This window comes from Papio anubis, chromosome 5 (genome assembly GCF_008728515.1).
Source record: "Papio anubis isolate 15944 chromosome 5, Panubis1.0, whole genome shotgun sequence".
Classification (NCBI taxonomy): Eukaryota; Metazoa; Chordata; class Mammalia; order Primates; family Cercopithecidae; genus Papio; species Papio anubis.
Genome location: NC_044980.1, coordinates 152,911,525 through 152,936,650, shown reverse-complemented (window position 1 = coordinate 152,936,650; position 25,126 = coordinate 152,911,525). Strand labels below are relative to the sequence as shown.

Here is a 25,126-nt window from a genome sequence, read left to right as displayed (position 1 = left end):
AGAAGGCAGCGCTCTGGCTGATTTCCTGGGGCCATCTCCTTGGCTTCGTTGTCACACAGTGCCCACAAAAGCAGCCTCTTTTTCCAGTGGTCATTTAGCAAGCCTCATGTGTAACCTGCAAGACCTGTGGGAGGCTCTGCCAGGAGAAACCATGACCCAAACCCTGCCCTGAGGCCCTTAGCATAGCTGAAGATGTAGTCATATCACACCACTTACAGCCATATGTTAATGGCCACATAGCCATTTAATGTTAGTAATGATAGTCCAGTTTTAATGGGTGCTTACCGTGTGCTGAAAGCTTGAGATCCCCTCCATTAGCTAAGTCCTCAGGAAACTCCTTCCAGTAGGGCCCATAATGATCCCCATTTTATAGATGGGACATGCAAAGTTTAGAGAGTTACGTAACTTACCCAAGCCCTGCTAGCTGTTGTCTACCACACAGCTAGTAGACAACCTGGCTCCAAAGCTCACACCTACTTCTATACCAAAGACAGGTCCAATTGCCCAAAGAAGTCTTAAAAAGCTTCAAGGAGGAGGTGCTGTTTGATTTGGGTTTGAAGGATGAGTAGAAGTTTGCCAGGCAGAGACAGGTGTGAAGTTCATCTCTCTGCAGGGTCCAGGGCAGCTGGTGAGAGTCAAGCATTAGTGGCCTGCAAGGGGTGGCCTGGTCAGTTGCGGACTAGGAGGTGCGCCAGAAACACTGGCTTTGAGGATGTGGGTCTTCCTAGATGTTTGAACCTTATCCTGAGAACCCGTGCAGGGCAATGAGAAGGGTGGGGAGGGGAGGGCCAGCTCCCTGGAAATGCACCCTGGCCTTGGAGACTAGTTATTACAGTTATTGCAGCCGCCCCGAAGCGATGGCAGCTGAACTTAGGGGAGGAAGTGAGGAGACTTGACAGGTTTTAGACAATAGGGTCAAAAGGACCAGTGAACCAAAAGCGAACCAAAAGCGGGGAAGATTTCAAGTTTCTTGCTAGTTGGAACAAAGTAACTTTCCTTAGCTGAGCTTGTTCAACCTTTTTCATAGTAAACATTATTCTTGTTTCCCCTTCTGGAAACTGTCAATTGAAGGACTCCCACTGCCCAGTAAGTGAAGGGAATTGATGTTCACTGGGCACCTGCAGAGTGCCAGCAACTGTTAAATGCCTTGTGTGTGTTATCTGGTTTAATTACTAAAGTTGCTTCAGAAAGAAAAAGGATGAGCTAAATGTACTGACCAAGGCACTGGTGGTTCTTGAATATCTGTGCATGTTTATTCCTGCATTTAACACACTGTTTTTAGCAGCCAACTGCGTGCTACACACTGTGCTAACCACCACATAAGGGATGAACAAAAATTGTGTACACAATTGGGGATGAACAAAAATTGTGTCATGGAGCTTATAGTTGAGCATCAGGCTCAAGTGGAGAACTCGTAAAGCATAGATAGATACTCAGCTCCATCCCCAGGAATTCTGATTTGGTGAGACAGGAAATAGAGGCTGTGTCAGGTCCCTAGGGCTGCTGTGACTACGCGCCACACATTTTGGGCTTTATTCTCTCACAGTTGTGGAGACCACAAGTCTGACATCAGGAGGTCAGCAGGCCACAGCTCCCTCTGAAGGCTCTAGGGGAAGATCCTTCCTTGCTCTTCTAGCATTTGGCGGCAGCTGGCATTTTATCTGTAGTCTTCCTTGGCTTGTAGCCACATCATTCCAGTTTCCGCCTCCATCTTCACAAGGCCTTACCCTCCTTGTCTGTCTTCACCTCGTCTTCCCTCTGTGTGTCTCTGTCTCTGTTTGCTTTTCCTATAAGAACAGAAGACACTGGATTAGCACCCATCCTGATCTAATATGACCTTGTTTTAACTTGATTGCATTTGTAAGGACTCTTATGTATTTATTTATTTGAGACACATCGCTCTGTCGCCAAGTTGGAGTGCAGTGACGTGATCTCGGCTCACTGCAACCTCCGCCTCCCGGGTTCAAGAGATCTCCTGCCTCAGCCTCCTGAGTAGCTGGGACTACAGGTGCGCACCTTCACGCCCAGCTAATTTTTGCATTTTTAGTAGAGACAGGGTTTCACCGTGTTGGCCAGGATGTTCTCGATCTCTTGACCTTGTGAACCGCCCTCCTCAGCCTCCCAAAGTGCTGGGATTATAGGTGTGAGCCACTGCACCCGGCCGTCTATTTTCAAATAAGGTCATATTCTGAGGTTTTGAGTAGACAAGAGTTGTCAGGGAAACACTATTCATCCCAATACAGGGGGGAACCCCCTTTTTAAATAGGTCCCCAGGGGATTCAAATGCATGTGGTCAACTGGCAACCCATTTGAGAAACCTTGGACAGTAGATGGGTAGGGAAGTAGAGTCTCAGTGAGGGGGTAGTGGTGCAGTCACCCTACTGTCCCGTTTTGGGCTTCTCATTAGGGTCGAAGCTCCCAGGAGAATCCACAAAAGGAATCTGGAAATCGGGGACAGGAGCTGGAGGTGTGGAGGGAAGAGCTTTGGAGCCACTCCACAGAGTGATCCAGGAGGAAAGCGGAGAGATCCAAGAATTGGACCTGTGACAGAGAACCAGCATGGAGGGGCACGTCGGGACCTCTTTCCCTGGATAACAGAGGGCGTGGGAGGATGAGGGGCACCCCAGTCCTCCGCTCCAGAAGGTATGGGGGATGCGGTCCTGTAGGAAACCGGCAGAAGTAAAGAGTTCAGTTGGGGGGTGTGGTGTCTTTTAAAAAGGCCATGAATGTTGTCTGTGGGGGTGTTTGGAGGCCCCAGAGCCGTGGATTGGATGGGGGGGCCAGGTCTGTGGGGGTGTTTGGAGGCCCCAGAGCCATGGGTTGGATGGGGGGGCGCCAGTGAGGGTTGCGCAGGCATGTGTGTGGTCACTGTGGATGCCCTAGCAGCTGTGGCCGGGCCCGGTACAGAGTTTGCCTGGAAGGGCAGTGGCTCTGGCTCCCCGGAATGAGGAGGTGTGCTTGGAGCTGGCCCGCCTGCCACCTGCCCAGGAGTAGTACAGACGCCGGCTGCGGATGTGGTGCCTGGGTTACCTTTCACTCTGCTGGAAGGAAGCTACAGGCTGGACTTCAGCAGGAGGGGACGTTACAGGCATTGTTGGCCTCATGTGACATGGGCCAACCTCTCAAGAATGTTGAAATAGTGTTCCCACAGAGATGTTGATGCTTTACGGAAAATGCCTCCTTGAGTCTTATGAAGCAATCCGGGCAGAGAGAGGAAGGAGGGTGAGCCTCCCACCTTGCTGGGCCTCTCAGGTCATGCTATGTACTGAGGCCTCTGAAGAGCCAGCCTTTCTCCCCCTTTCTTTGCCCCTTTACATTTGCAAGTCTCCACTTCCTGTTGGTCACCTTGGTTACACATGGTGTTTCTTCACCTCTCTGCTGCTCTTTGTTCTTAGACAAGACCCCGCTAGCTGTTGTCCCAGCCCAAGACCTGGAAGCCCGGGCTCTTGTTGGCAGCAGTGGGGATAGGCGTGGTAGGGAGATTGGAGGAAGAGAGCAGAGTGGTTTCTTTTGGGTGGCTGATGTTTGAGAGCAGCTCAGCCGTACTTTACTGCACCTTGAGCTGTTTACAAAGCGGTTGTCACCCTCCAAGTAGTGTCATACCCCAAGCCCTGGCCAGCTCCTCTGATGTCCAAGCCCAGGATTTACCACTTACCTGCAGTGTGGCCTTGGCAGTTATACTTCTGTGCCTCAGTTTCCTGGCTACTAGGGCTAGTGCTGGTTCCACCTCGGAGGGTGGGTGTGGGGACATAGCAAATGCACACAGCATTTAGGTTCTAGTTGTAAGAGAGAAGATAGTCCCATGAGAGAGAGAAAAGTGGGCATGCGTGCCCAGAGAGAAACAGGACTGGACGTGCTTATGCCGACATGTGTACGTACTCCCGGTGTTTTCCTGCTGGTGGAATTGCTAGAGACTTTAATTTTCTTTGTGCTCCTCTGTATTTTCTAAAATTCCTATAGTGATTAAGTATTATTGGTTAAATAAAACATTATTATTATTATTGTTTTCTGAGATGGAGTCTCAGTCTGTCACCCAGACTGGAATGTAGCTCACTCTAACCTCCACCTCCCAGGTTCAAGCAATTCTCTTATTTCAGCCTCCGGAGTAGCTGAGGCTGAGATTGCAGGCGTGCACCACCATGCCCGGCTAATTTTTTTGTATTTGTAGTAGAGACAGGGTTTCACTCCTGGCCTCAAGTGATCCTCCCACCTCAATCTCCCAAAGTGCTGGAATTATAAGCATGAGCCACCATCCTTGGCCTCAAGTTATATATTTTTAATGTATATCTATCTGTATATGTAGATATATCTATACTTCTCAAAAGGCTCTATAAAACTATTCATCATAATGAGCAATTCCAAATATTCATGAAGACTTGCAGGAAGGTATGAGAAGCTGGAGGAGCTCAATTTCAGGGGAAAGAGAAGACTGTGTCCTTCCTGCCCTAGGATGGCACGTGCCTCGGTCTACCAAGTAGCAACAGAGGGTTTCCAAGGCGGAAGCAGTTTAGCGTTTTTGTTTTGTTTTGTTTTGTTTTGTAAAGAGACAGGGGTCTTACTGTGATGCCTGGGCTTGAGTGCAGCGACTATTCAGAGGTGTGATCCCAGTAGTGATCAGCATGGGAGTTTGACTTGCTCCATTTCCAAGTTGGGCCAGTTCACCCCTCCTTAAACAACCTGCTGGTTCCCCACCCCTGGGAAGTCACTATATTATATACATAATATATAAGAGATGGGCGCCTGGACCTCCCAAGGCAGGACACCCGGCACTTGGCTGCCTGGGGCTTCTGTGAGCTGGCATGTGCTTTTTGTAAGCCTCTCCTAGGCTCCTGATGCCATGGCCATGTGGACGTTCTTACCGGGGCATTTCTGCAGGTGAAAGATGTGGTTCTTCATCTCAGCAAGCTTTTCAGTAAATGTCTAGGCTTAGAATCATCAGATGATTAGGCATCACGCCAGGGATTTTTGCGAGTCTCGTCTCGTGGATGCAGCGGAGTTTCATTTTCTCCAGCATACCAGTGCCCCGCAGCCAGCACCCTCAAGCACCTTTTCCCAGAGTCAGCTTTCTGGGATATTGTTACTCTGCCCCTCAAGAAGGAGGAGGGCAGGAGGAGTGTCCTGTGGATACATTCAACCTAGAGTTTTCCAAAGTTGTATTAGTTTTTTTTCCAAACAAATGTTTCAGGACCTCTACTGGGCTATAGGCTTCCTTTAGGGAGCAATGTAGTATGCAGTGTTTCGCCAAACTGTGGCCCACAGAACCCTTTTTCTCAGGGAGCATAACTTGAGACTGGTGTGCCACAGAACACACATTGGGAAACATTGCCTTTGAAAAATGACTGCTAGATGCATAGTTTCTAATTTTTGAAGCTTCCACTTCTCCATAAACACTGACCCGCTTCCTCCGTGGAAACCCACTGTTGGTTTTGGGTGGACTGAGGCACATGTCACCCCAAAGCAAGGACAGAGCTTTCTCTTTCTGCTGGAATCCAACTCCCTCAGTTTCTTTCTTTCTTTTTTTTGTAAAGACGGGGTGTTTCCGTGTTGCCCAGGCTGGTCTCCTCAAGCGATCCTCCTGTCTCAGCCTCCCAGAGTGTTGCCATTACTGGTGTGAGTCACCGCACCCAGCCCCTGCCCCGTTTCTTGTGCCTCCTCACTGGTCTTCATGAGTACTGGGAATTGCTCATTATGATAAATAGGTTTATACAACCTAAGACCAGGAACAAATAATTTTTTTTCTTACCTGTTCAAGTATTTGCCATTCCTGAAATCTGGAGGTTTTGGTAATTATCAAGTGTTCCTTTTGTATCAGGTATTGGGGTCACAGAGCTGGACAAGACAAGCCCAGTCCCTGCCCTCATGGTGGTTATAGTCTAGCAGGCAGGAGGACAGTAAGAGCGAATGAATGAGTAGATAAAAAGTCCTCGGTGCTTGGGGAGCATCTCACAGAAGCATGAGCCTGAAACACCTTTTTCAGAAGTGATTTTTAGGCCAGGCACGGTAGCTCACGTCTGTAATCTCAGCACTTTGGGAGGCCAAGGCGGGCGGATCAGTTGAGGTCAGGAGTTCGAGACCAGCCTGGGCAACATGGTGAAAACTCCATCTCTACTGAAAATTACGAAAATGAGCTGGGTGTGGTGGTGGGCGCCTGTAATCCCAGCTACTAGGGAGGCTGAGGCAGGAGAATCGCTTGAACCCGGGAGGTGGAGGTTGCAGTGAACTGAGATCATGCCACTGTACTCCAGCCTGGGCAACAGAGCAAGACTCTTATCTAAAAAAAAAAAAAAAAAAAACGTGACTTTTAAGCTGAGATCTGAAGGAAGAGTAGATTAATAATGAGAAGTAAAACCTCAAGGCAATTAGAAGAAAATAATGCAGTGCAGGACACTAAAGGTTAAACTGAGGACTTCATTTCCTCCCCTAATAGAAGAAACCAAGGGTGCTTGGCGGAACTTTCATAGTACATGTCACCTTCTAACCCCTCTGAGGTTAGCCTCAAAATGCCTTCAAAGTCTGCACATGAAGAGCACGTGCTGAATTTTCTCCTCCCCCTCCCCTCCCCAGCTATGCAGCAGTGAGAGGTGTGGGTCTCTTGGGGGCAGTCTCTGCCCTGCACATCTGGCTGTGGGCCCAGGGTCTTGAGTGACTGCATTTCACCTGGCCTCACCTGCACTCTTGGGCACGTCTAAGCCTAGCACAGGTACGGGAAGTGTTTGCCACTCTGCCAAGGTCAGCACCTGGGGATGGGTTGGGAAGAGCAGCCGAGGACCAGACACTTGCCTGGAATCTTCACAGACCTGTCCAGGCAGCCCTGCTGCCTCTCTGTCTCTCTTGTGTAGCTCAGTTTGGGGCTTTAGGTGGGCTGCGATTCATGAGTCCTTAGCCTTTCCCAGGGCACTTTCCCTCTCAGATAATCCTCTTTCTGCTTGAGAACCCCCAGGCAAAACTCTTGGGCAGCAAGGAGAGTGGTTTCTAAAGGGGCAGCTACCTCTTCTTCCCCCAGAATGGCTCCTCTGGTCTCAGAAATGCTGGCTCACATGTCACATTGGGGCTTCCCACTTGCGGGGGGGCAGTGACCCCCACCATGGGTTACCCTAAAGAAGGAAGCCAGGGTCGATAAGGGAGCCCCGAGGGGAAGGGAGGGCATAGGGGGCCACAGGCAGAGGGAAAATTCCTCAAAACACTCTCCATTTATTCAGATATCCATTCACTCAGCCAGCCGCTACTCATTAGCCCTTACTCTGTGCCAGGGACCAAGGGTATGGCCAAGGGCAGGAGAGAAAAGCAGCTCCCTCCCTCACGGAGACCCCCTTCTGTGGGGGGCAGGGGACAGTTCCTAAACACACTTCAATGTGCTATGACTGCTGGCGGTGAGAAGTCCACAGGTGGCTGCTGGGTAGGAAGGAGGTCAGGGATGGCCTCTGAGGAATGGTCTGAACAGGGACCCTAAGGAAGAGAAACAGCCTGCATGCCCAAAATCTGGATTTGATGACGTCATGGCACAACCTTACAGTGAAAAACTAGGCAGCCATTGCAAACATTGTTCCCCATGCTCTCTGAGTGGGGAGTGGGGAGCAGTTGTAGATTGCTATGGCATTTTATGCAAGTTTGCACAAAGAACTATCTGAGGAATCCAGGTAGAACCTAGTAGTACTTCTCTCTGAATCCTTCTAAGTGAAGGATTATGAATGATGTTGGTTATTCTTTTTGAGATTCATCAGTGCACATATAATTTATAATTAGTAAAAATAAAAAGAAAGGAAAAGAAAAAAATGGCAAATTCCTCTGAAAGGGGCTTTGCATTGTAGGGAGATGAAGTGGGACACTTACTGGGCGTGGGGTGTTACTATGACAGGGCTGATTTTGTTAAAGGGATGATGTGGGGTTGCTAGGAAATCCTTGGGGATAAATTTTGAGCTGGGCCTTCATACAGTGGATGTCTAGTCTTTTTGTTTGTTTCCAAACTGAACACATAGTAACTGAAGTAATAAAGTGATTATGCATTGAGCATTTTTGAAAAATTCAGGCTTTTGAAAAGCATGATCGTGAAAATCATGCAAGATCTCAGTGCCCACCCCAATCTCCCCCTGTAGCCGCTGTAATATTTTGATGTTATCTCTTTCTTAGTTTTTGCTAGCCCATAGCTATTATGTTAAATAATGATAATAATAAAGGACTGTGATGACAAAAGCAGGGGTTTTTGTAAGGTGGAATTCTTTTTCCCGGAACTCCACCACAGCCATCTGTCCGTGCCTCCACCTGTTCGTCTCTAGCTACTCCTGCGGCAGATGGGCTTCCGGGAGTCAGGTGATCAAGGGCCAACAGCTGGGGAGGGAAAGTGATCAGGACGCCTCTGCCCTTCCCTCCCCTCCCACCTCAGCCCCCTTCTTCTCCAGCCTCCCCCAGCCTTTCTGCTGCCCACACTCACGCCGCCTGTGGCCCTGCCAGGCATGCTGAGGGGAAGGTCACCGTGCCTGGCTGGGTTCCTGCCCGCCCAGCGCCTGCCTGATTGCTGAGTGCCTGCCAAGCGCCCGCCTAATCTGGGGAGAGCTTTAGAAGCCGCCCTAGGGCAGGCTGCTCTTTTGTTTCTGGAATCCAGGCCACTCAGCAGAGGGGCTGGCTTCCTGCAGTGCGCTGCTGCGGCCTTCAAGTGGACTTAGGTCAAGAGTGCCTGGGGAGGAATGCAGTCCCTTAGAGCAAAGCCCTTGTAATGAATGCCTTCCCCGCACCCTGTAATTGGGTTAGCGAAGTGATCAGTTGGATTCTCAAACTAAACAGGATAGGCATGCTGCAGTCCTACGTTGTTATTTCTATGCCAAAGAATCTCCCTTTTCCCAGTGAGGAGAACAAGCTGAGGCTCAGAGCTGCTAATTCTGCTTGGTTTGGGGGCTCTGCAGAGGACACACTGATGGAGGCGCCTCAGCTCTAAGGTAGGAAGCCTTGTTACACATTTCTCAAAGCAGGTTTCTTTGAAAGCCCAAAGAGCCTTTGACAGAGATAGATCAATTCAACTTCTCTGAGACTTGATTCCCCAGCTTGAGGGAAGAGGAAGGGCCACTAGGCTTGCTGTTATTGCCAAGTACTCTACATTTACGACAGCGTGACCCCCATTTCTCAGATAAGGACACTGAGGGTCAGTTCACATGCCCAAGGTTAAGTCAATAGTGGAATTAGATTCCGACCCAGAACTGCCTGACCTCACATTCTGTAGGTATCAAGCTAATCCCCGGTATGTGGGGGCGGGAGGTGAGGTGGTTGGTACAGGGAGTGACTCTATTTATTCTTTTTTATTCAACACATATTTATTGAATGTCTGCATCTGTGCCAGCTACATAAATAAGTAAATTTTTGACCACAAAAAAGAGACTACTAAGAGAGTAAGGGGAACCTGATTTGGAATGATGGAGAGGTCAGAGAAGCCTTAGGAAGTGACATTTAAATTAGTATTTGAGGGACAAACAGACATGGGGAGAAAGAGCATCCCAGGGAGCCAGTGTTCTAACTTCAAAATTCTGCCCTCTTGAGACCAGCCCCTTCCAGCACGCTGTACCTACTAACCCCTTCTTGACATGTATTGCTGTGCATTCCAGTGGTTCATAACTTTTCCTATTTTTCTCTTTGCCTTTTTTTTTTAAGACAGAGTCTCACCCTGTCACCCAGGCTGGAGTGCAGTGGTACAGTATTGGCTCACTGCAACCTCTGCTTCCCGGGTTCAAGTGATTCTCGTGCCTCAGCCTCCCATATAACTGGGACCACAGGTGTGCACTGCCACGCCTAGCTAATTTTTGTATTTTTAGTAGAGACGGGGTTTTGCCATGATGGCCAGGCTGGTCTTGAACTCCTGGCCTCAAGTGATCCGCCCACCTTGGCCTCCCGCAGTGCTTGGATTACAGGCATGAGCCACCGCACCTGGTCCATAACTTTTTCTTTTATGCACCAATGTCTTTCTTCGAGAATCTGCTCAAGGCGAAGGACCCTTTTTCCAGGAGCATGTACAGGAAAGACGTTCTTTGTGTTGCCTTGAGCTCTCTTGTCTCACTTGGCTCAAGGGAAAATCTAGAAGGCTTTGCGCTTGGCCAGTTGCGTGGGAAGGGAGGTCAAGACGTTGCCTATCTGACTTGTGTTTTGGAGCTTTGGACTGCACTGATGAAGGCAGCGTGGCCTGGCCAAAGGTCACTTGGCTAAGGCTAATTTCCGGCAGCTGCAGCCCACCAGACACCAAGGATCTGTGACTGTGGCTGCTTCTTGTCATGACCCTGAACTTAGAGCCCTGTGTTGAGAGGAAATACCCACGTAGCCTGCAATCTGGTGGGAGCTGCTGGAAGGTGGGAACACTGTTGAGGGGAGCTGCAGCCCCACACTGGCTGCTGCTACCAGCTGTCTGGCCTTACCCTAGGAAGAAGCTGGCCAAAAGATCTCTATGCAAGGCTGCTCAGACCAGGCCAGTGCCCTGCTCTAATCCCTTCAGTTTCTGTTGCCCTCAGAGTAGGGCAAGGCAGTTTTCTTAATAGGGCATGAAAGCTGGGCCACTGCCCACGTTTCCAGCCTGTGTCCAGGCACACCCTGCCTGGCTGACTGTTCCCCAGATGGGATACTTGTGTGGCTTTGCAGGTGCTGTTTCTGCTAGTGAGATGCTTACCTTTCCTGCATCTTCAACAGGTAAATTGTACAACTTGGCTCAATGTGTCTTCTTTGAAGTTCCCACAGACTTGCTACTCTATAGAGCTGGTCACGACTTGCCTCTGTAGGCCAGGACCTTCTGTATCTACCACTGCAATTCTTTCCTTGCTTTCTTTACTGCCTCTCCCTCCCTACCCCTTCTTTCCTTCAACAACTAGTTATTAGGCACTTAACCCTGTTCTCATCACACTGGGGTGCTGAAGTAACAGTGATGTGCAAAGGAGACCCAGACCTGCCCTCAAGGAGTTTGAACTCCATAGTGGCCGCATAAATTCATCAAACCTTGAAGATGAAGAATACACAAACGCATCAGGTCTTTTCCTTAAAGAAATTAAGCTGGGGCTAAAAGAGCTCCCCATGACTTATTTATTTATTTATTTATTTATTTATTTATTTATTTATTTAGAGACGAAGTCTTGCTCTGTCACCCAAGCTGGAGTGCAGTGGCATGATCTCAGCTCACTGCAACCTCCACCCTACCAGGTTCAAGTGATTCTCCTCCCTCAGCCTTCTGGGTAGCTGGGATTACAGACACATGCCACCACACCCAGCTAATTTTTATATTTTTAGTAGAGACGGGAGTTTCACCATGTTGCCCAGGCTGGTCTTGAACTCCTGACCTCGGGTGATCCAACTGCTTCAGCCTCCCAAAGTGCTAGGATTACAGGTGTGAGCCACAGCACCCAGCCAAGCTCCATGACTTAACAACAACAACAACAACAAAAATTATCTGTTAAACCCAAGCAATTAAAAAAAAAAAGTTGAAAAAAGGGATACTTTGAAAGTCTTCTAATTCAGATCTGTTGCTAGTTAGATAAAGCCCAGGGACTCAGGGACTTTTTGAAACTCAATTTCTTCATTAAACATAAGGGAGAAGAAATAATTTATTCAGGCTTTGAGAGCCTTCCATGAGCAAAGCTCTAGGGCTGCGAAAATAGCTGAGTCCTGGCCTCTGAGCTCTCTGGAGGATCAGGCCAGAGGAGAAGTAATCAGTGTGAAATCTAAACCCAGCTTCACTTTCAGGACACAGGCCTCCCTCCCCCCCAGAGACGATGGGGCCTCCCAGAGCATCTGAGGCTTTCCTTTACAGTATTAGTTCATCACAGTTTGGAATTCTGCAACTGTCTTGTTGCTGGATTGCCACCTCTCTCCCTTGTTGGACCATGGACTCCATGACTGTGGGTGATACGTCTGGCTTGTTTTTTTTTATAGCAGCTTTATTGAGATGTAATAATTCACATATCATAAAATTCACTTTTTTTTTTTTTTTTTTTTTTTTTTTTTGAGACAGGGTCTGGCTCCTTCGTCCAGGCTGGAGTGCAGTGACATAATCGCAGGTCACTGCAACCTCCTCTTCCTATGCTCAAATGATCCTCACACCTCAGCCTCCCACAGGCTAATTTTTTTATTTTTTGTAGAAATGGGGTTTTGCCATGTTGCCCAGGCTAGTCTCAAACTCCTGAACTCAAGCGATCCACCCGCCTCAGCCTCCCAAAGTGCTGGGATTATAGGTGTGAGCCACTACACCTAGCCAAAATTTAGTTTTTTTAATGTGCAATTAAGCAACCTAAATGTCCATCAACAGATAAATGGATAAAGAAAATGTGGTACATACACACAGTGGAGTACTATTCAGCCATAAAAAAAGAGTGAGATCCTGTCATTTGCAACATGGATGGAACTGGAGATCATTATATTAAGTGAAATAAGCCAGGCACAGAAAGACAAACTTTACATGTTCTCACTTATTTGTGAAATCTAAAATTCAAAACAATTGAACTCATGGACATAGAGAATAGAAGGATGGTTACCACAGGCTGGGAATGGTAGTGGGGGTTGTGGGGGAGGTGGGGATGGTTAATGTGTACAAAAAAAAAAATAGAAGAAATAAGACATACTATTTTATTGCACAACGGGGTGACTATAGTCAATAATATCTTAATTGTACATTTCAAAATAACTAAAAGAGTGTGATTAGATTGTTTGTAACACGAAGGATAAATGCTTGTGGGGATGGATACCCCATTCTCCATGATGTGATTACTTCACATTGCATGCCTGTATCAAAACGTCTCCTCTACCCCACAAATCTATGCACCTACTATGTACCCACAACATTAAAAATAAAAAAAATTAAAATGTGCAGTTTAGTTGTTTGTGTATTCACAGAGCTGTACAACCATCACCACTGTCTAATGACAGAAGAGCTTTATAACTCCAAAAAGAAACTCCATATACCCATTAGCAGTTATTTCCCATTAACTGTTACCCCTAACCTCTGGCAACCACTAATCTACTTTCTGTTTGTATGGATTTGCCTATTCTGGACATTTCATATAAACGGAATTATATAATATGTGGCCTTTTACCACTGGCTTTTTTCACTTAACATAATGTTTTCAAGATTCATCCCTGTTGTAACATGTGTAATATTCTATTGTATGGATACATTACATTTCGTTTATCCATTCATCAGTTGATAAGCGTTTGCGTTGTTTCTACTTGGGAACTGTTGGGAATGATGCTGCTGTGAGTATTTATATACAAGTCTTTGTGTGGCTGTATGTTTTCATTTCTCTTAGGTATAATATACCAAGGACTGGAATGGCTGGGTCATGTGAGAACCCTACGTTTAACATTTTAAGGAGTTTCCAGACTGTTTCCCACAGTGGCTGCACCATTTTACTTACCCACCAGCAGTATATGAGGGTTCCCATTTGCCCCTATCCAGCGCTTGTATATACATTTCAGTTTTGTATTGATTTTTTTTTTACAACAACCATTCTAATGAGTGTGAGGTGGTATCTTACCGAGGTTTTAATTTGCATTTCCCTAATGATTAGTAATGTTGGGCACCTTTTCATGTGTGTGTTGGCCATTTTTATACTTTCTTTGGAGAACTGCCTGGTCAGTTCATTGCCCATTTTTAAATTGGGTTGTTTTGCCTTTTTATTGTTGAACTCTAAGAGTTCTTTTATATGTTCTGGATACAGTCTTTTATTAACAAATGATTTTCAAATATTTTCCTCCATTTTGCAGGTTGTCTTTCTACTTTCTGAATGGTGTCTCTGGAAGCACAAACACTTTAAGTTTTGAAATTCAGCTTCTGTATTTTTCCCTTGATTGCATCTTGTTTTAGTGTCATATCTAAGAAACCATTGCCTAATCTAAGGCCATAAAGATTTCCTCCTGTTTTCTTCTGAGAGTTTTATCGTTGTAAGTCTTACATTTAGGTCTGTATCTATCTTATTCCAGATTGTATCCCCAGTGCCTAGATAACGCCCAGTGTAGAGAACGTACTTGATACTTAGACTGAGTGAAATGAATGAATGAATAGCTCTTGAAGGAATGAATGATTGAGCAGATATCCCTTTCTAGTCCTGGATCTGCTGCTAGTTGAGTAAGCCACAGGGTTAAGAGAGAGGTATTCTATAGAAGAGAAGCACCAATTTGTTTCAATCTCATCCCCTTGTGAGCCTGCCACAAGTGAGCTTTCACATTCCTTTTCTGCCAACTTATTTCCTGTTTTCCTTCTATGTCACTTCTTTTTAGTTTCCTTCTTTGGCAAAATGTTGCAAAGACATTTCCTAATCAAGTAGTGTCTAGGCTGGGCGTGATGGCTCAGGCCTATAATCCCAGCGCTTTAGGAGGCCAAGGTGGGAGGGATCACTTGAGGCCAGGAGTTTGAGACCATCACAGGCGACACAATGAGACCCCTGTCTCTACAAAAAATACAGAAACAATGAGCTGGGTGCAGTGGTGCATGCCTGTAGTCCTAGCTACTTGGGAGGCCACGGTGGGAGGACTGCTTGAGTCCAGAAGTTCAAGGCTTCTGTGAGTTGTGATTGCACCACTGTACTCCAGCCTGAGTAACAGGGGGAGACTCCTCTCTAACAAAACAAGAAAAAAAAAAAACAAAAAACAGTGTATAATCTACTTTAATTAAATGGTAAATATGAGAGATACTGCATATAAGAACATTTTTATGTTGTAAAAATCTTTGTTAGGTTGATATCTTTTATTGGTTTTTCTTGAGTTAGACAAATAAAATGAGGTAATGTGGCAGTATGTAAATTGCAAAGTAGAAGTAAAAGTCATCTAGTCACCTCCTGGGGGTGTGGGAAGTATCATGATATCTGAACTTACTTTTAGAAAAAACATGTATATGCATGTAGAGAGAAAGAAGGCAAATGTGAAAAATTAGGGAATTGAGGTGAAGGGTATTTGGGAGTTCCTTGTACCATTATTTCAACAACTTTTTTAGGTTGATTTTTTTCAAAAACCCATCCCTCGTAATCCTACCCTCAGAAAGAATTAGATGTGGATCCTGAGAGGTCACAGGTGTGCTAGGCATTTTGCATACATTTTAAATTTAGCTCTCAGCTCTTGAGGAGGAAACAAAGGTGATGGCAGGTGACCAGGGTCACACAACTTGGCTGAGTAGTGGAATCAGAATTTGGATGTGTTAATTCAGACCAGACCCTGGGGGAAAAAAGGAATTTGGACTTAGACCTCAGACCCCAAGGCCTTTATTCCTTTATGACCTTGTGTATCTCAAATAGCAAAGCTTTCCCCTGGGAAGGAATGACTGGCTTCCTCTGTCATCCTCTAAGGCCCTGATACTTTATGAGCCTGTGCTTAGTGAAAGCAGATGGGAGGTAGCCCAGGAGGGGCTGCCATCCTGGGACTTGCAGGAAAACTTTAATAACAGTATGGAGGGAGTCATTGCCTCGCATTCAGTCAGCAGGCAGGCCCTAAGGTCCCATTTCCTGAGACTCTCGGGAGGCAGCCCTGACCGTCATCCCTCCGCCCCGCCTGTCCTCCAGGAACTGAAGCTGCCCATCTTCCGAGCCCACTCCCCACTCCTGAAGAGCCGCCGGTTCTTCGTGGACATCCTGACCCTGCTGAGCAGCCACTGCCAGCTCTGCCCTGCAGCCCGGCACCTGGCCGTCTACCTGCTGGACCACTTCATGGATCGCTACAATGTCAGCACCTCCAAGCAGCTCTACACTGTGGCTGTCTCCTGCCTCCTGCTTGCAAGTAAGCGAAAACCTACGCTTACCGCGCTTGTGCGGTCTCCTCCCCCTCAGTGCGCCTGGCTGCTTCCAGATCACTTTACATTTTGACGATCTTTGCACGTCTTATATGTTCATCCTTCACTGAGCGTTTTTTAGCATCAACATTTTTAGATGCAACATTTTTTAGCATCTATAATGTACCAGACCAAGTGATAAGGATGTTAGCAGCTTGTCTCAATTAATCCACACAGTAGCCCTAGGAGACAGATACTGTTAGTGTACCCCACTTTACAGAAGCACAGAGAGGTGAAGAAGCCGGTTTGGGGCTGCCTGGGTAGTATATGGCAGATAAGATTTGAGCCCAGAACTGCATGGTGCCAGAACCTGTGCCCTCAACCTCCTGTCTCCTGCTTCCTGGTATGGGGGATCTAAACGTGCTAGGAGGGGAACCCTAGCAACCACTGTTCTTAGAGGTGTTTTGAAATGCGGCTGCTTGATTTGGACCTAAGCAGGACCCATTGTGTGGTCACCAGGCCTAGGCACAGCCCTCTTGGGGTTTGCACCTTCCAAACAGGCCTCACTAAAAACACAGCATAGCTTTGACCATCTGTCTGTCTGCCTTGGTAGGAATTACTGTGTTAATTCGCTGCTACTTAGATGATCTCCTTAAAACACAGTTCTGCCATGCCACCCTGCCATTTAACATCAACCCATGGTTTACTGGCAGTCAGGATAAAGACCAACCCTTGAGTCCCTGCCTCTTTGACCTGTGCCTTTCTCCTCATCACTTCCTGGGACCAGCCACACTGGCCAAGTCCTTTCTTGTCATAGAGCTTTGCACATGCTGTTCCCGCTGCCTGGATTGCTGCTCCTGCCTTCCAGCTGCCCACCTGATTCTAGTTAAACATCACTCAGGCTCTATATCCCTGTGAAAACCTTCCCCCACTGCCGTCAGCAGGTGAGGCCTCCCAGGTATGCAGACCCTCAGCGTCATGTGCTTTAAATTAACAGCTACGCCCCCCCCCCACCCCCATGGATAGCAGGTTTCAGGGATGGAAAGGAGCTTGGCACATAGTAAGACCTCAAAAATAATTTGTGGAGTCAATGAAACTAATGGTGCTAAGGGTCCCTTAAGAGCCAGGCCTCTCCACTTCTCTAGGTTGCCCTAATGCAGAGGACTGGAATGCGCCAGAGGCCTCAGGCTCAAAGTGGCCAGGTACAATTAGGACATTTCTTTGACATCTGGTATTTTATCCTTGACAGTCAGATTTTACATTCTCCTCTGAGATATGTTTCTGTCCTATTTCATTATTCATTTCCCCTCCCTGCCCCGCCATCCTTCATCCTGCTTGGTGCTGCGGGACCATGGCACCCACTTTCTTCTGTGGCTTTGTCTGCTTTTTGGCAGGCTGCCATAAACCCCGTGGGCACGATCACCCAGTTCCAGAAGCACAGATTTAGAGTTTTCAGAATTCTGTCTCGTTCTCCACGCTGGCATCTTTTACCTGCTGTTGTTCATGATCCCATTGGCTGCTTTAGGCTCACAGCCTCATACTTGGTGATTTTTCTCTACCTCGGGCCGACTGGACTCCCTTGTTACACATGGGAGCCAGTCTTGCTGGGTGTCCAGCCTGTCTCAGCGCCCCAAATCAACGTGCAGCTCCCTTTCATCTGTGGGGCTTGTGAAACACCTCCGGCAGTGGAGGGCACACCGGGCGTCCTATTTCAAGCAGCACAGGAGAAATTCACGCCACAGCCTTTGGCCTGCTGCTGTCTGTGATCTATGGGCTGCATCGAGGCCTGCTGGGGGTAGGGGACGTATATTTCCATGGGGCCATGGAAGCTCTCCCCAAGCGTCTGTCTGGGGAGCTGGGAAGTGAGGCACACACTGGAGACTCCTTTGTGCTGCTGCCGCCTTGGCGGAGGGAGCGGGTATTTCAGACGGCGAGGCAGACGCCCCCACCCACGTGTCTGAGGGCAGCACAGCCTCGGGCAGCAGGAACGATTTTTCAGGACACCTGCCGTATGCTGCAGAGACCAGAGGGAAGAAAAGTTTCCATGACAGCCTGAAATCCTATTCTTCCCTCCTCCCCTCTCCCCGGGCCATTGTGGGCCACGAGGGGCGTCACCTTGCCTCACGAAGTCTGGAGATCTGCTAATTTGGTACAAAAATTCTGAGATAAGAAGAGCTGGGGTTCTTGCCCCCTCACCTGTCAATCTCAGGTTTTTAAATCTGCTTCCAGATAGATAGGAAGGCCTGGCGTGGTGGCTCACACCTATAATCCCAACACCTTGGGAGGCAGAGGCAGGTGGATCACCTGAGGTCATGAGTTCGAGATCAGCCCAGCCACCATGATGAAACCTTGTCTCTCCTAAAAATACAAAAAAAATTAGCCAAGCTGGGTGGATCACCTGAGGTCAGAAGTTTGAAACCAGCCTGACCAACATGGAGAAACCCCGTCTCTACTAAAAATACAACATTAGCTGGGCATGGTGGCGCATGCCTGTAATCCCAGCTACTCAGGAAGCTGAGGCAGGAGAATCGCTTGAACCAGGGAGGCAGAGGTTGTGGTGAGTCGAGATCGCGCCACTGCATTCCAGCTTGGGCAACAAGAACGAAACTCCATCTCAAAAAAAAAAAAAAAACAATTAGCCAGGCGTGATGGGCACCTATAATCCCAGCTACTCAGGAGGCTGAGGCAGGAGAATCGCTTGAACCCGGGAGGGGGAGGTTGCAGTGAGCCGAGATGGCACCACTGCACTCCAGGCTGGGCAATAAGAGCAAAACTCCATCTCAAAAAAAAACCAAAAAAAACAAAAAAAAAAACCAGATAGACAGGAAGCAGAGATGGGATCTTCTCACCTACCTACAAGCCCTTCTGCCCCATCGAACAGGGCTTAGCCAGGGGCCCATGTCTGCAGGCCACAGGAGAAGGCAGAAGCAGCGAGAGCATTTCGTCATTCCACGGTGGACGCATGGCAGATGCCCTCTATCCCTCAGAGTGCATTGTTTGCGTCTCCTGTCTTAACACAGGATAGAACTGTATTATAAATATAGTATAGAGATCACCATACTGTAAATGAAGTTGAGCCTCCCTCTTCTTTAATCTTTCATCTTATGCAGCACCCCTCCTGCAAAGTCTTTTTGTTGTTCCTGTTTTTTAATTAAAAGGATAATTTGACAGCATGGGAATCCCATGACTTCAGGTGAGTTGGCTTTGGCAGTGCCCCCGAATCACTGGCATCACAGCAGCTGTGGCTTCCTTCCTTACTGTTCTCTTTCTACATGCTGGACCCCGTGCCAGGCACTTTACACACATCACATGGATCCTTACGACCAGTCTATGGGGTCATACTGTCACCCGCCCCTTTTATAGGTTTAGAGAGGCCACAAAACTTGCCCAACTTGTAGTGTGGGGTTGTGTGTGTGGTTTTTTTGTGTGTTTTTTGTTTGTTTGTTTTTAATTAAGAAAAATACAACCAGGCGCAGAAGCTCACACCTGTAATCCCAGCACTTTGGGAGGCTGAGGCAGGCAGATCCCTTGAGGCCAGCAGTCCGAGACCAGCCTGGCCAACATGGAGAAACACTGTCTCTACTAAAAAAAAAAAAAACTCACAAAAATTAGCTGGGTGTTGGTGGCTCGTGCCTATAGTCCGAGCTACATGGGAGGCTGAGGCTGGAGAATTGCTTGAGCCCGGGAAGCAGAGGTTTCAGTGAGCTGAGATCATGCCACTGCCCTCCCACCTGGGTGACGGAACAAGACCTTGTCTCAGAAAAGAAAAAGAGAGAGAGAGAGAGAGAGAAAATTCATGCCACAACATAAAATTCAGGATTTTAACCATTTTAAAGTGTACAGTTGAATGGTGTTTAGCACCTTCACACTCTATCTACTTCCAGAACATTTTTATCACCTTAAAAGGAACCTTTGTACTCATTAAGCAGTCACTTGCCTTTTCTTCCTACCGCCCAGTTCTGGCAGCCACTAATCTGCTTTCTGTCTGTATGGATTCGTCTATTCTGGCTATTTTATATAAAGGGGATTATACAATATGTGACCATTTGTGTCTAGCATTGTTCACTTCATACAGAATTTTGAAGGATCATCCACTTTACAGCATGTATCAGTACTTCCTTCTTTTTTTTTTCTTTTCTTTTTTCTTTTTTTTTTGAGACGGAGTTTTGCTCTTATCGCCCAGGCGAGAGTGCAATGGCACGATCTCAGCTCATTGCAACCTCCCAGGTTCAAGCAATTCTCCTGCTTCAGCACCCCCCCGCCCCCCGTCCCACTGCCCCGAGTAGCTGAGACTATAGGTGTGTGCCACTACACCCAGTTAATTTTGTATCCTTAATAGAGACAGGGTTTCACCGTGTTGGCCAGGTTAGTCTCGAACTCCTGACCTTGGGTGATTCACCCGCCTTGGCCCCACAAAGTGCTGGGATTACAGGAGTGAGCCACCGCGCCCGGCCTTCATTTCTTTTTATGACTGAATAATATTCCATTGTATATCCCACATTGTGTTTATCCAGTCATCTGTTGATGGATGTTTAGGTTGTGTTCACCTTTTGGCTATTGTGAACAGTGCTGCAGTGAACATTCGGGTACCAGTTATATTTGAACACTGGTTTCGGATTCTTTTGGGTATGTGCCTGTGGGTTGGATTACGGGTCGTGTGGTAATTTTATGTTGGAGTTTTTGAAACACCTTGGAGTTTTGCTTTTGCTTGGTGGTTGCTGCCTGGAGATGGCTGCAGTGTTGAGTCTTTGGCCCCAGGGCGTGGACCAGCCTGAGGAGGTGAGGGAGGGTTGGGGAGAAAGCCAGGAGGGCAAGAGGTGACCTTTTGCTAGGGTAGCTAGGCTTTAACTGTAAGACCTTATTATTTTTTACAGGAAGTGTGAGATACATTTTTACTTTTAAAAACCTGAAAGAATTTAGCCAGATGTGGTGGCACATACTTGTAGTCCCAGCTCCTTGGGAGGCTGAGGTGGGAGGAACTCTTGAGCCCAGGAGGTGGAGGCTGAAGTGAGCTGAGATCTTGACACTGCACTCCAGCCTGGGCAACAGAGCCAGACTCTATCTCAGGACAAACAAACACAAAAAAACTGAAAGGTACAGAAGTACCTAGTGCGAAAAATCAGTTTCTCCCCTTTGCTCACAGTCCCACTCCCACAGTTTTGTGTGAATCCTTCCAGACCTCGGCTGGGCACGGTGGCTCACGCCTGTAATCCCAGCACTTTAGGAGGCCGAGGCGGGCGGATCACTTGAGATCAGAAGTTCGAGACCAGCCTGGCCAACATGGTGAAAACCCATCTCTACTAAAAATTCCAAAAGTTAGCCAGGCACGGTAGCACGCACCTGTAATCCCACCTACTCAGGAGGCTGAGGTGGAAGAATTGCTTGAACCTGGGAGGCGGAGGTTGCAGTGAGCCAAGATTGCACCACTGCACTCCAGCCGAGGCGACAGGGCAAGACTCTGTCTCAAAAAAAAACCCAAAAAACAAAAAATCAAAAAGCACAAATCCTTCCAAACCTAGATGTGTTTTCATAATTGGGAAAATAAACTTATTTTCATTTATGGGGGGAAAATGAATCGTAGATTACACCCCTACACACTACTCAGTGAACGAAACTGCCAGATTCCCTCTCTTCCTTCCTTTTCCATTCTTCCTTTTCCTTCCCCATCTAATTGCAGTTCCATCGTACTTTTTCTTTGCAAACGTCTGTTTTCTTTCACTGTCACTTCCAGACCCTGAGCCTGAGCCTGTCCCTGAGAAAACAAGGTTTCTCATTGGTGAATGGTTTTCCTCTGTCCTCTGAGCCCCTCCTGCCCCTGGCCCACTGCCTGTTGTCTGTGAAAAGCAGTGGAAGGTGAGGCAGATAGATCTGACTCTTACAGTAAAGTTCTGACTTCTGGTTTCTGTAGGTGGGGCCACATCCTGTGCTGACCTTCGTGCTGACCCCTGTCCTCCTCCCTAGGGGAGAGGAGAGAGAAGTATCTGGCAGGAGGTGGGGGCATGGCCTTTTTTGGGGGGGGGGGGGGGGAAAGCCCCCCTCTCTGGCTCTGGTCCTCCTGCAGAGCAGGGTCCCTTAGCTCTGTGAGTCAGTCATGCTGTGCTGAGCTTACCTGTGAAAAGGCCCATCTCCTTACTATAGATTGTTTTTTTTTTTGAGGCAAGGTCTCACCCTGTCACCCAGGCTGGAGTGCAGCGGCGTGATCTTGGCTCATCGCAAGCTCTGCCTCCTGGGTTCAAGTGATTCTCGTGCTTCAGCTGGGGATTCAGTAGCCGGGATTACAGGCACATACCACCACATCCGGCTCATTTTTTAAATTTTTAGTAGAGACGGGGTTTCACCATGTTGGCCAGGCTAGTCTTGAACACCTGACCTCAAACAATCTGCCTGCCTCGGCCTCCCAAAGTGCTGGGATTACAAGCATGAGCCACCGGACCAGGCCCTTACTATAGATTTTTAAAATTACGGTTATTATACTCACTTGTAAAGTGAAATCCAAAGAATAAAGTAAAAATCTTTTTCCCATCCCACTCTCCAGAGGTAACCCCTGGAAACAGTTTCTTGTGTCTTCTGATTTTGATCTGGTGTATTTTTTTGGAATTGCTCCATGGTTATACAAACACACAGTTGATTCTCATTATTCACAGATTCTGTTCTTGTGAATTTGCCTACTTGCTAAAACTCTTTTGTAGGCCGGGCGTGGTGGCTCACGCCTGTAATCCTAGCACTTTGGGAGGCCGAGGCGAGTGGATCACCTGAGATCAGAAGTTTGAGACCAGCCTGGTCAACATGGGGAAACCCCATCTCTACTTAAAATACAACAAAAATTAGCTGGGTGTGGTGGTGGGTGCCTGTAATCCCAGCTACTCGGGAGGCTGAGGGAGGAGAATGGCGTGAACCCAGGAGGCAGAGGTTGCAGTGAGCCAAGATCACGCCACTGCACCACAGCCTGGATGACAGAGCAAGACTCTGTCTCAAAAAAAAAAAACAAAAACAAAAAAATTCTTTTGTAAACCTGGAATCAGTGGCAGCGCTTTTGTGGTGCTTCGCAAACACGCGCAGAGCTGTGTGTCCCACGTGGATTGACCCATACCCTTATTCCAAGCCGAGATCCAGTAAGAAGCACTCTGCCTTCTTCCTTCACCTCTTACGCTGTAAACAAATGTGTTTTTAGTGGACTTAGTGCGACATTTTTCATATTTTTGTGCTTTTTGTTGGTGATTTTGATGTCAACAAGTCTCCAAGAACAGGGTTGAAGTGCTGTCTAGAGCTCCCAAGGTCAAGAAGGCTGTAATATGCCTTTTAGAAAAAAGTCTCTGTTAGAGAAGCTTTGTTCAGGCAGAAGTTATAACGCTGTTGGCCATGAGTTCAATGTTAATGAATTAATGTATTAAACAAATACACAACACAAAGTTATAGGCTGATCAGTTGATGAAATGTGATCAGAGGCTTGCAGGAACCTAACCTTGTACCTTCCCCTAGGAGCAGTGATTCAGTATTCACTAATTCAGTGTTCACAATGGCTTTATAGCGCATAACTGACAAGAATAACAAAAATTGACTGGATATATTTCCACAGCTGGGTTACTGCTAAAGGTGCTTTCTTCATAGTATGTTAGGGAACCCCTCTTTTTCCATCAGCCCTTGTGGATTTACTTCACTCTTTTTACTGACTGCAAAGTTCTTTGTTTTATAAACACTGTCATTTATGTAAGGATTTCTCTCTTTTTGGACATTTAGGTTGCCATCTGTGTTTTTCACTGCTATACACAATATGACAGTGACTGGCTTTTTCCCTATATCTTTGCAAACTTACGTGAGTCTGTCTGTAAGATAAATTCCCAGAGGTGGAATTGTTTTGGTCAACAGGTAGGTACGGTGAAGATTTTGATAAGTAGTGCCAAATTGCCTTACAGAAGTTTTAACTCAACCAACAGCTGATGAGATCCATTTTCCCTAAATTTAACTTTATTTGTGGGAGGCTTTGGAACTGTTGACATCGGTGGCATAGTGGTAAGCACAGCTGCCTTCTAGAAAAACATTTATTTGACTGATTCTGTACCTAAACAATAAACTATAAAAGAACAAGCAGTGTCTCTTCTCTATCCTGGCCCCTCACCCGTGGCCACTTGGGGCTTTTCTTCTGTGCTGCCAGCCACGAGTGCCTTTGCCCTGCATTTCTCCGTTGCCCTGTCCAGGAAGCACAGACAGGGAATCCTTTCCAGACCGATTGCTTTTAGTGCTTATTGAGCCTCATGTCTTAGAGCAGATACCACTAAAAGCTATTGCCTGCCAGGTACTTGCAGTGGGGCTTCAGGAGATTCTAGGAGAGGCCTGTCTTCCTCCCAGTAAACCAGCATCACTCCCCCTGCATCCTCCATCCCCCACTCACCCCTGCTTTGAGTACTTGGCAACTGTTGCTTCTGAAAAGCAACTTCTTTGACAACAAGGCAGGGGGCGGGATGGGGTCTCCCCATGGGAGATTTCAGAAACTTGAGAGCAATCTTAATCCTTTTTGGTCGACAAGGATGAACGAATATGCTGCTTCCTAGCCTGGAGAAGTTAAACACATCAGCTCTCCCCAAAGCTGGGAATGCTTGAGATGCCTCCATGGCTCTAAATGTAGGCAGCAGCTGCAAATGGGGCAATATTTCCAGGTGGTCTTTTTCAGGGGTGTATTTCTATTTTTTTTTTTTTTTTTTTTTTTTTGAGACGGAGTCTCGCTCTGTCGCCCAGGCTGGAGTGCAGTGGCCAGATCTCAGCTCACTGCAAGCTCCGCCTCCCGGGTTTACACCATTCTCCTACCTCAGCCTCCCAAGTAGCTGGGACTACAGGTGCCTGCCAACTCGCCCGGCTAGTTTTTTTGCAGTTTTTAGTAGAGACGGGGTTTCACTGTGTTAGCCAGGATGGTCTCGATCTCCTGACCTTGTGATCCGCCCGTCTCGGCCTCCCAAAGTGCTGGGATTACAGGCTTCAGCCACCGCGCCCGGCCTCAGGGGTGTATTTCTGACGAAACATGAGATGTATTGATAGAATTAAACCTAAATCTGCAGGAAACGTGGCAGCGCCCTTGCAGGAGATAATTTAATAGCTCCGTACATCTCATGCAAGAGTGGCCAGGAGGAAACTCCATTTCCTCCCTGCCGTGGGGAGCATTTGAAATGCTTGAGCCTTTCAGTGTCTGAACATTTCAGGAATCAGAGCAGGTCTTACATTTGATGTGTGCAATTAAAGTGACTATTGCTTATCTTTCTTCCGAAAGACTGCCATGACATCAGTGGCGCATCTCTAATCAGTGCCGTTTGGCTGGTGGCCACGCGGCTCGAGGCAACTGGGAAGGGTGGTCTGTCACATTAGTGAGGGCCATGCTGAGCAAATCTGGGCACGGGGCTCGAATGTCACAGCACAGTGAGCGGA

The 25,126-nt window shown here is 47.5% G+C and overlaps 1 protein-coding gene across 2 annotated transcripts in view; it reads left to right on the top strand.

Moving 5' to 3' along the window:
- The window catches only part of CCNJL (cyclin J like), a 62,111-nt gene that overhangs the window by 16,317 nt on the left and 20,668 nt on the right, over positions 1-25,126 (top strand). For both annotated transcript variants that reach the window (XM_009209504.4, XM_003900458.4), the window contains exon 3: positions 15,507-15,720. In XM_009209504.4, the coding sequence (XP_009207768.1) occupies positions 15,507-15,720 (214 nt within the window). The remainder of the gene's footprint in view (positions 1-15,506; positions 15,721-25,126) is intronic.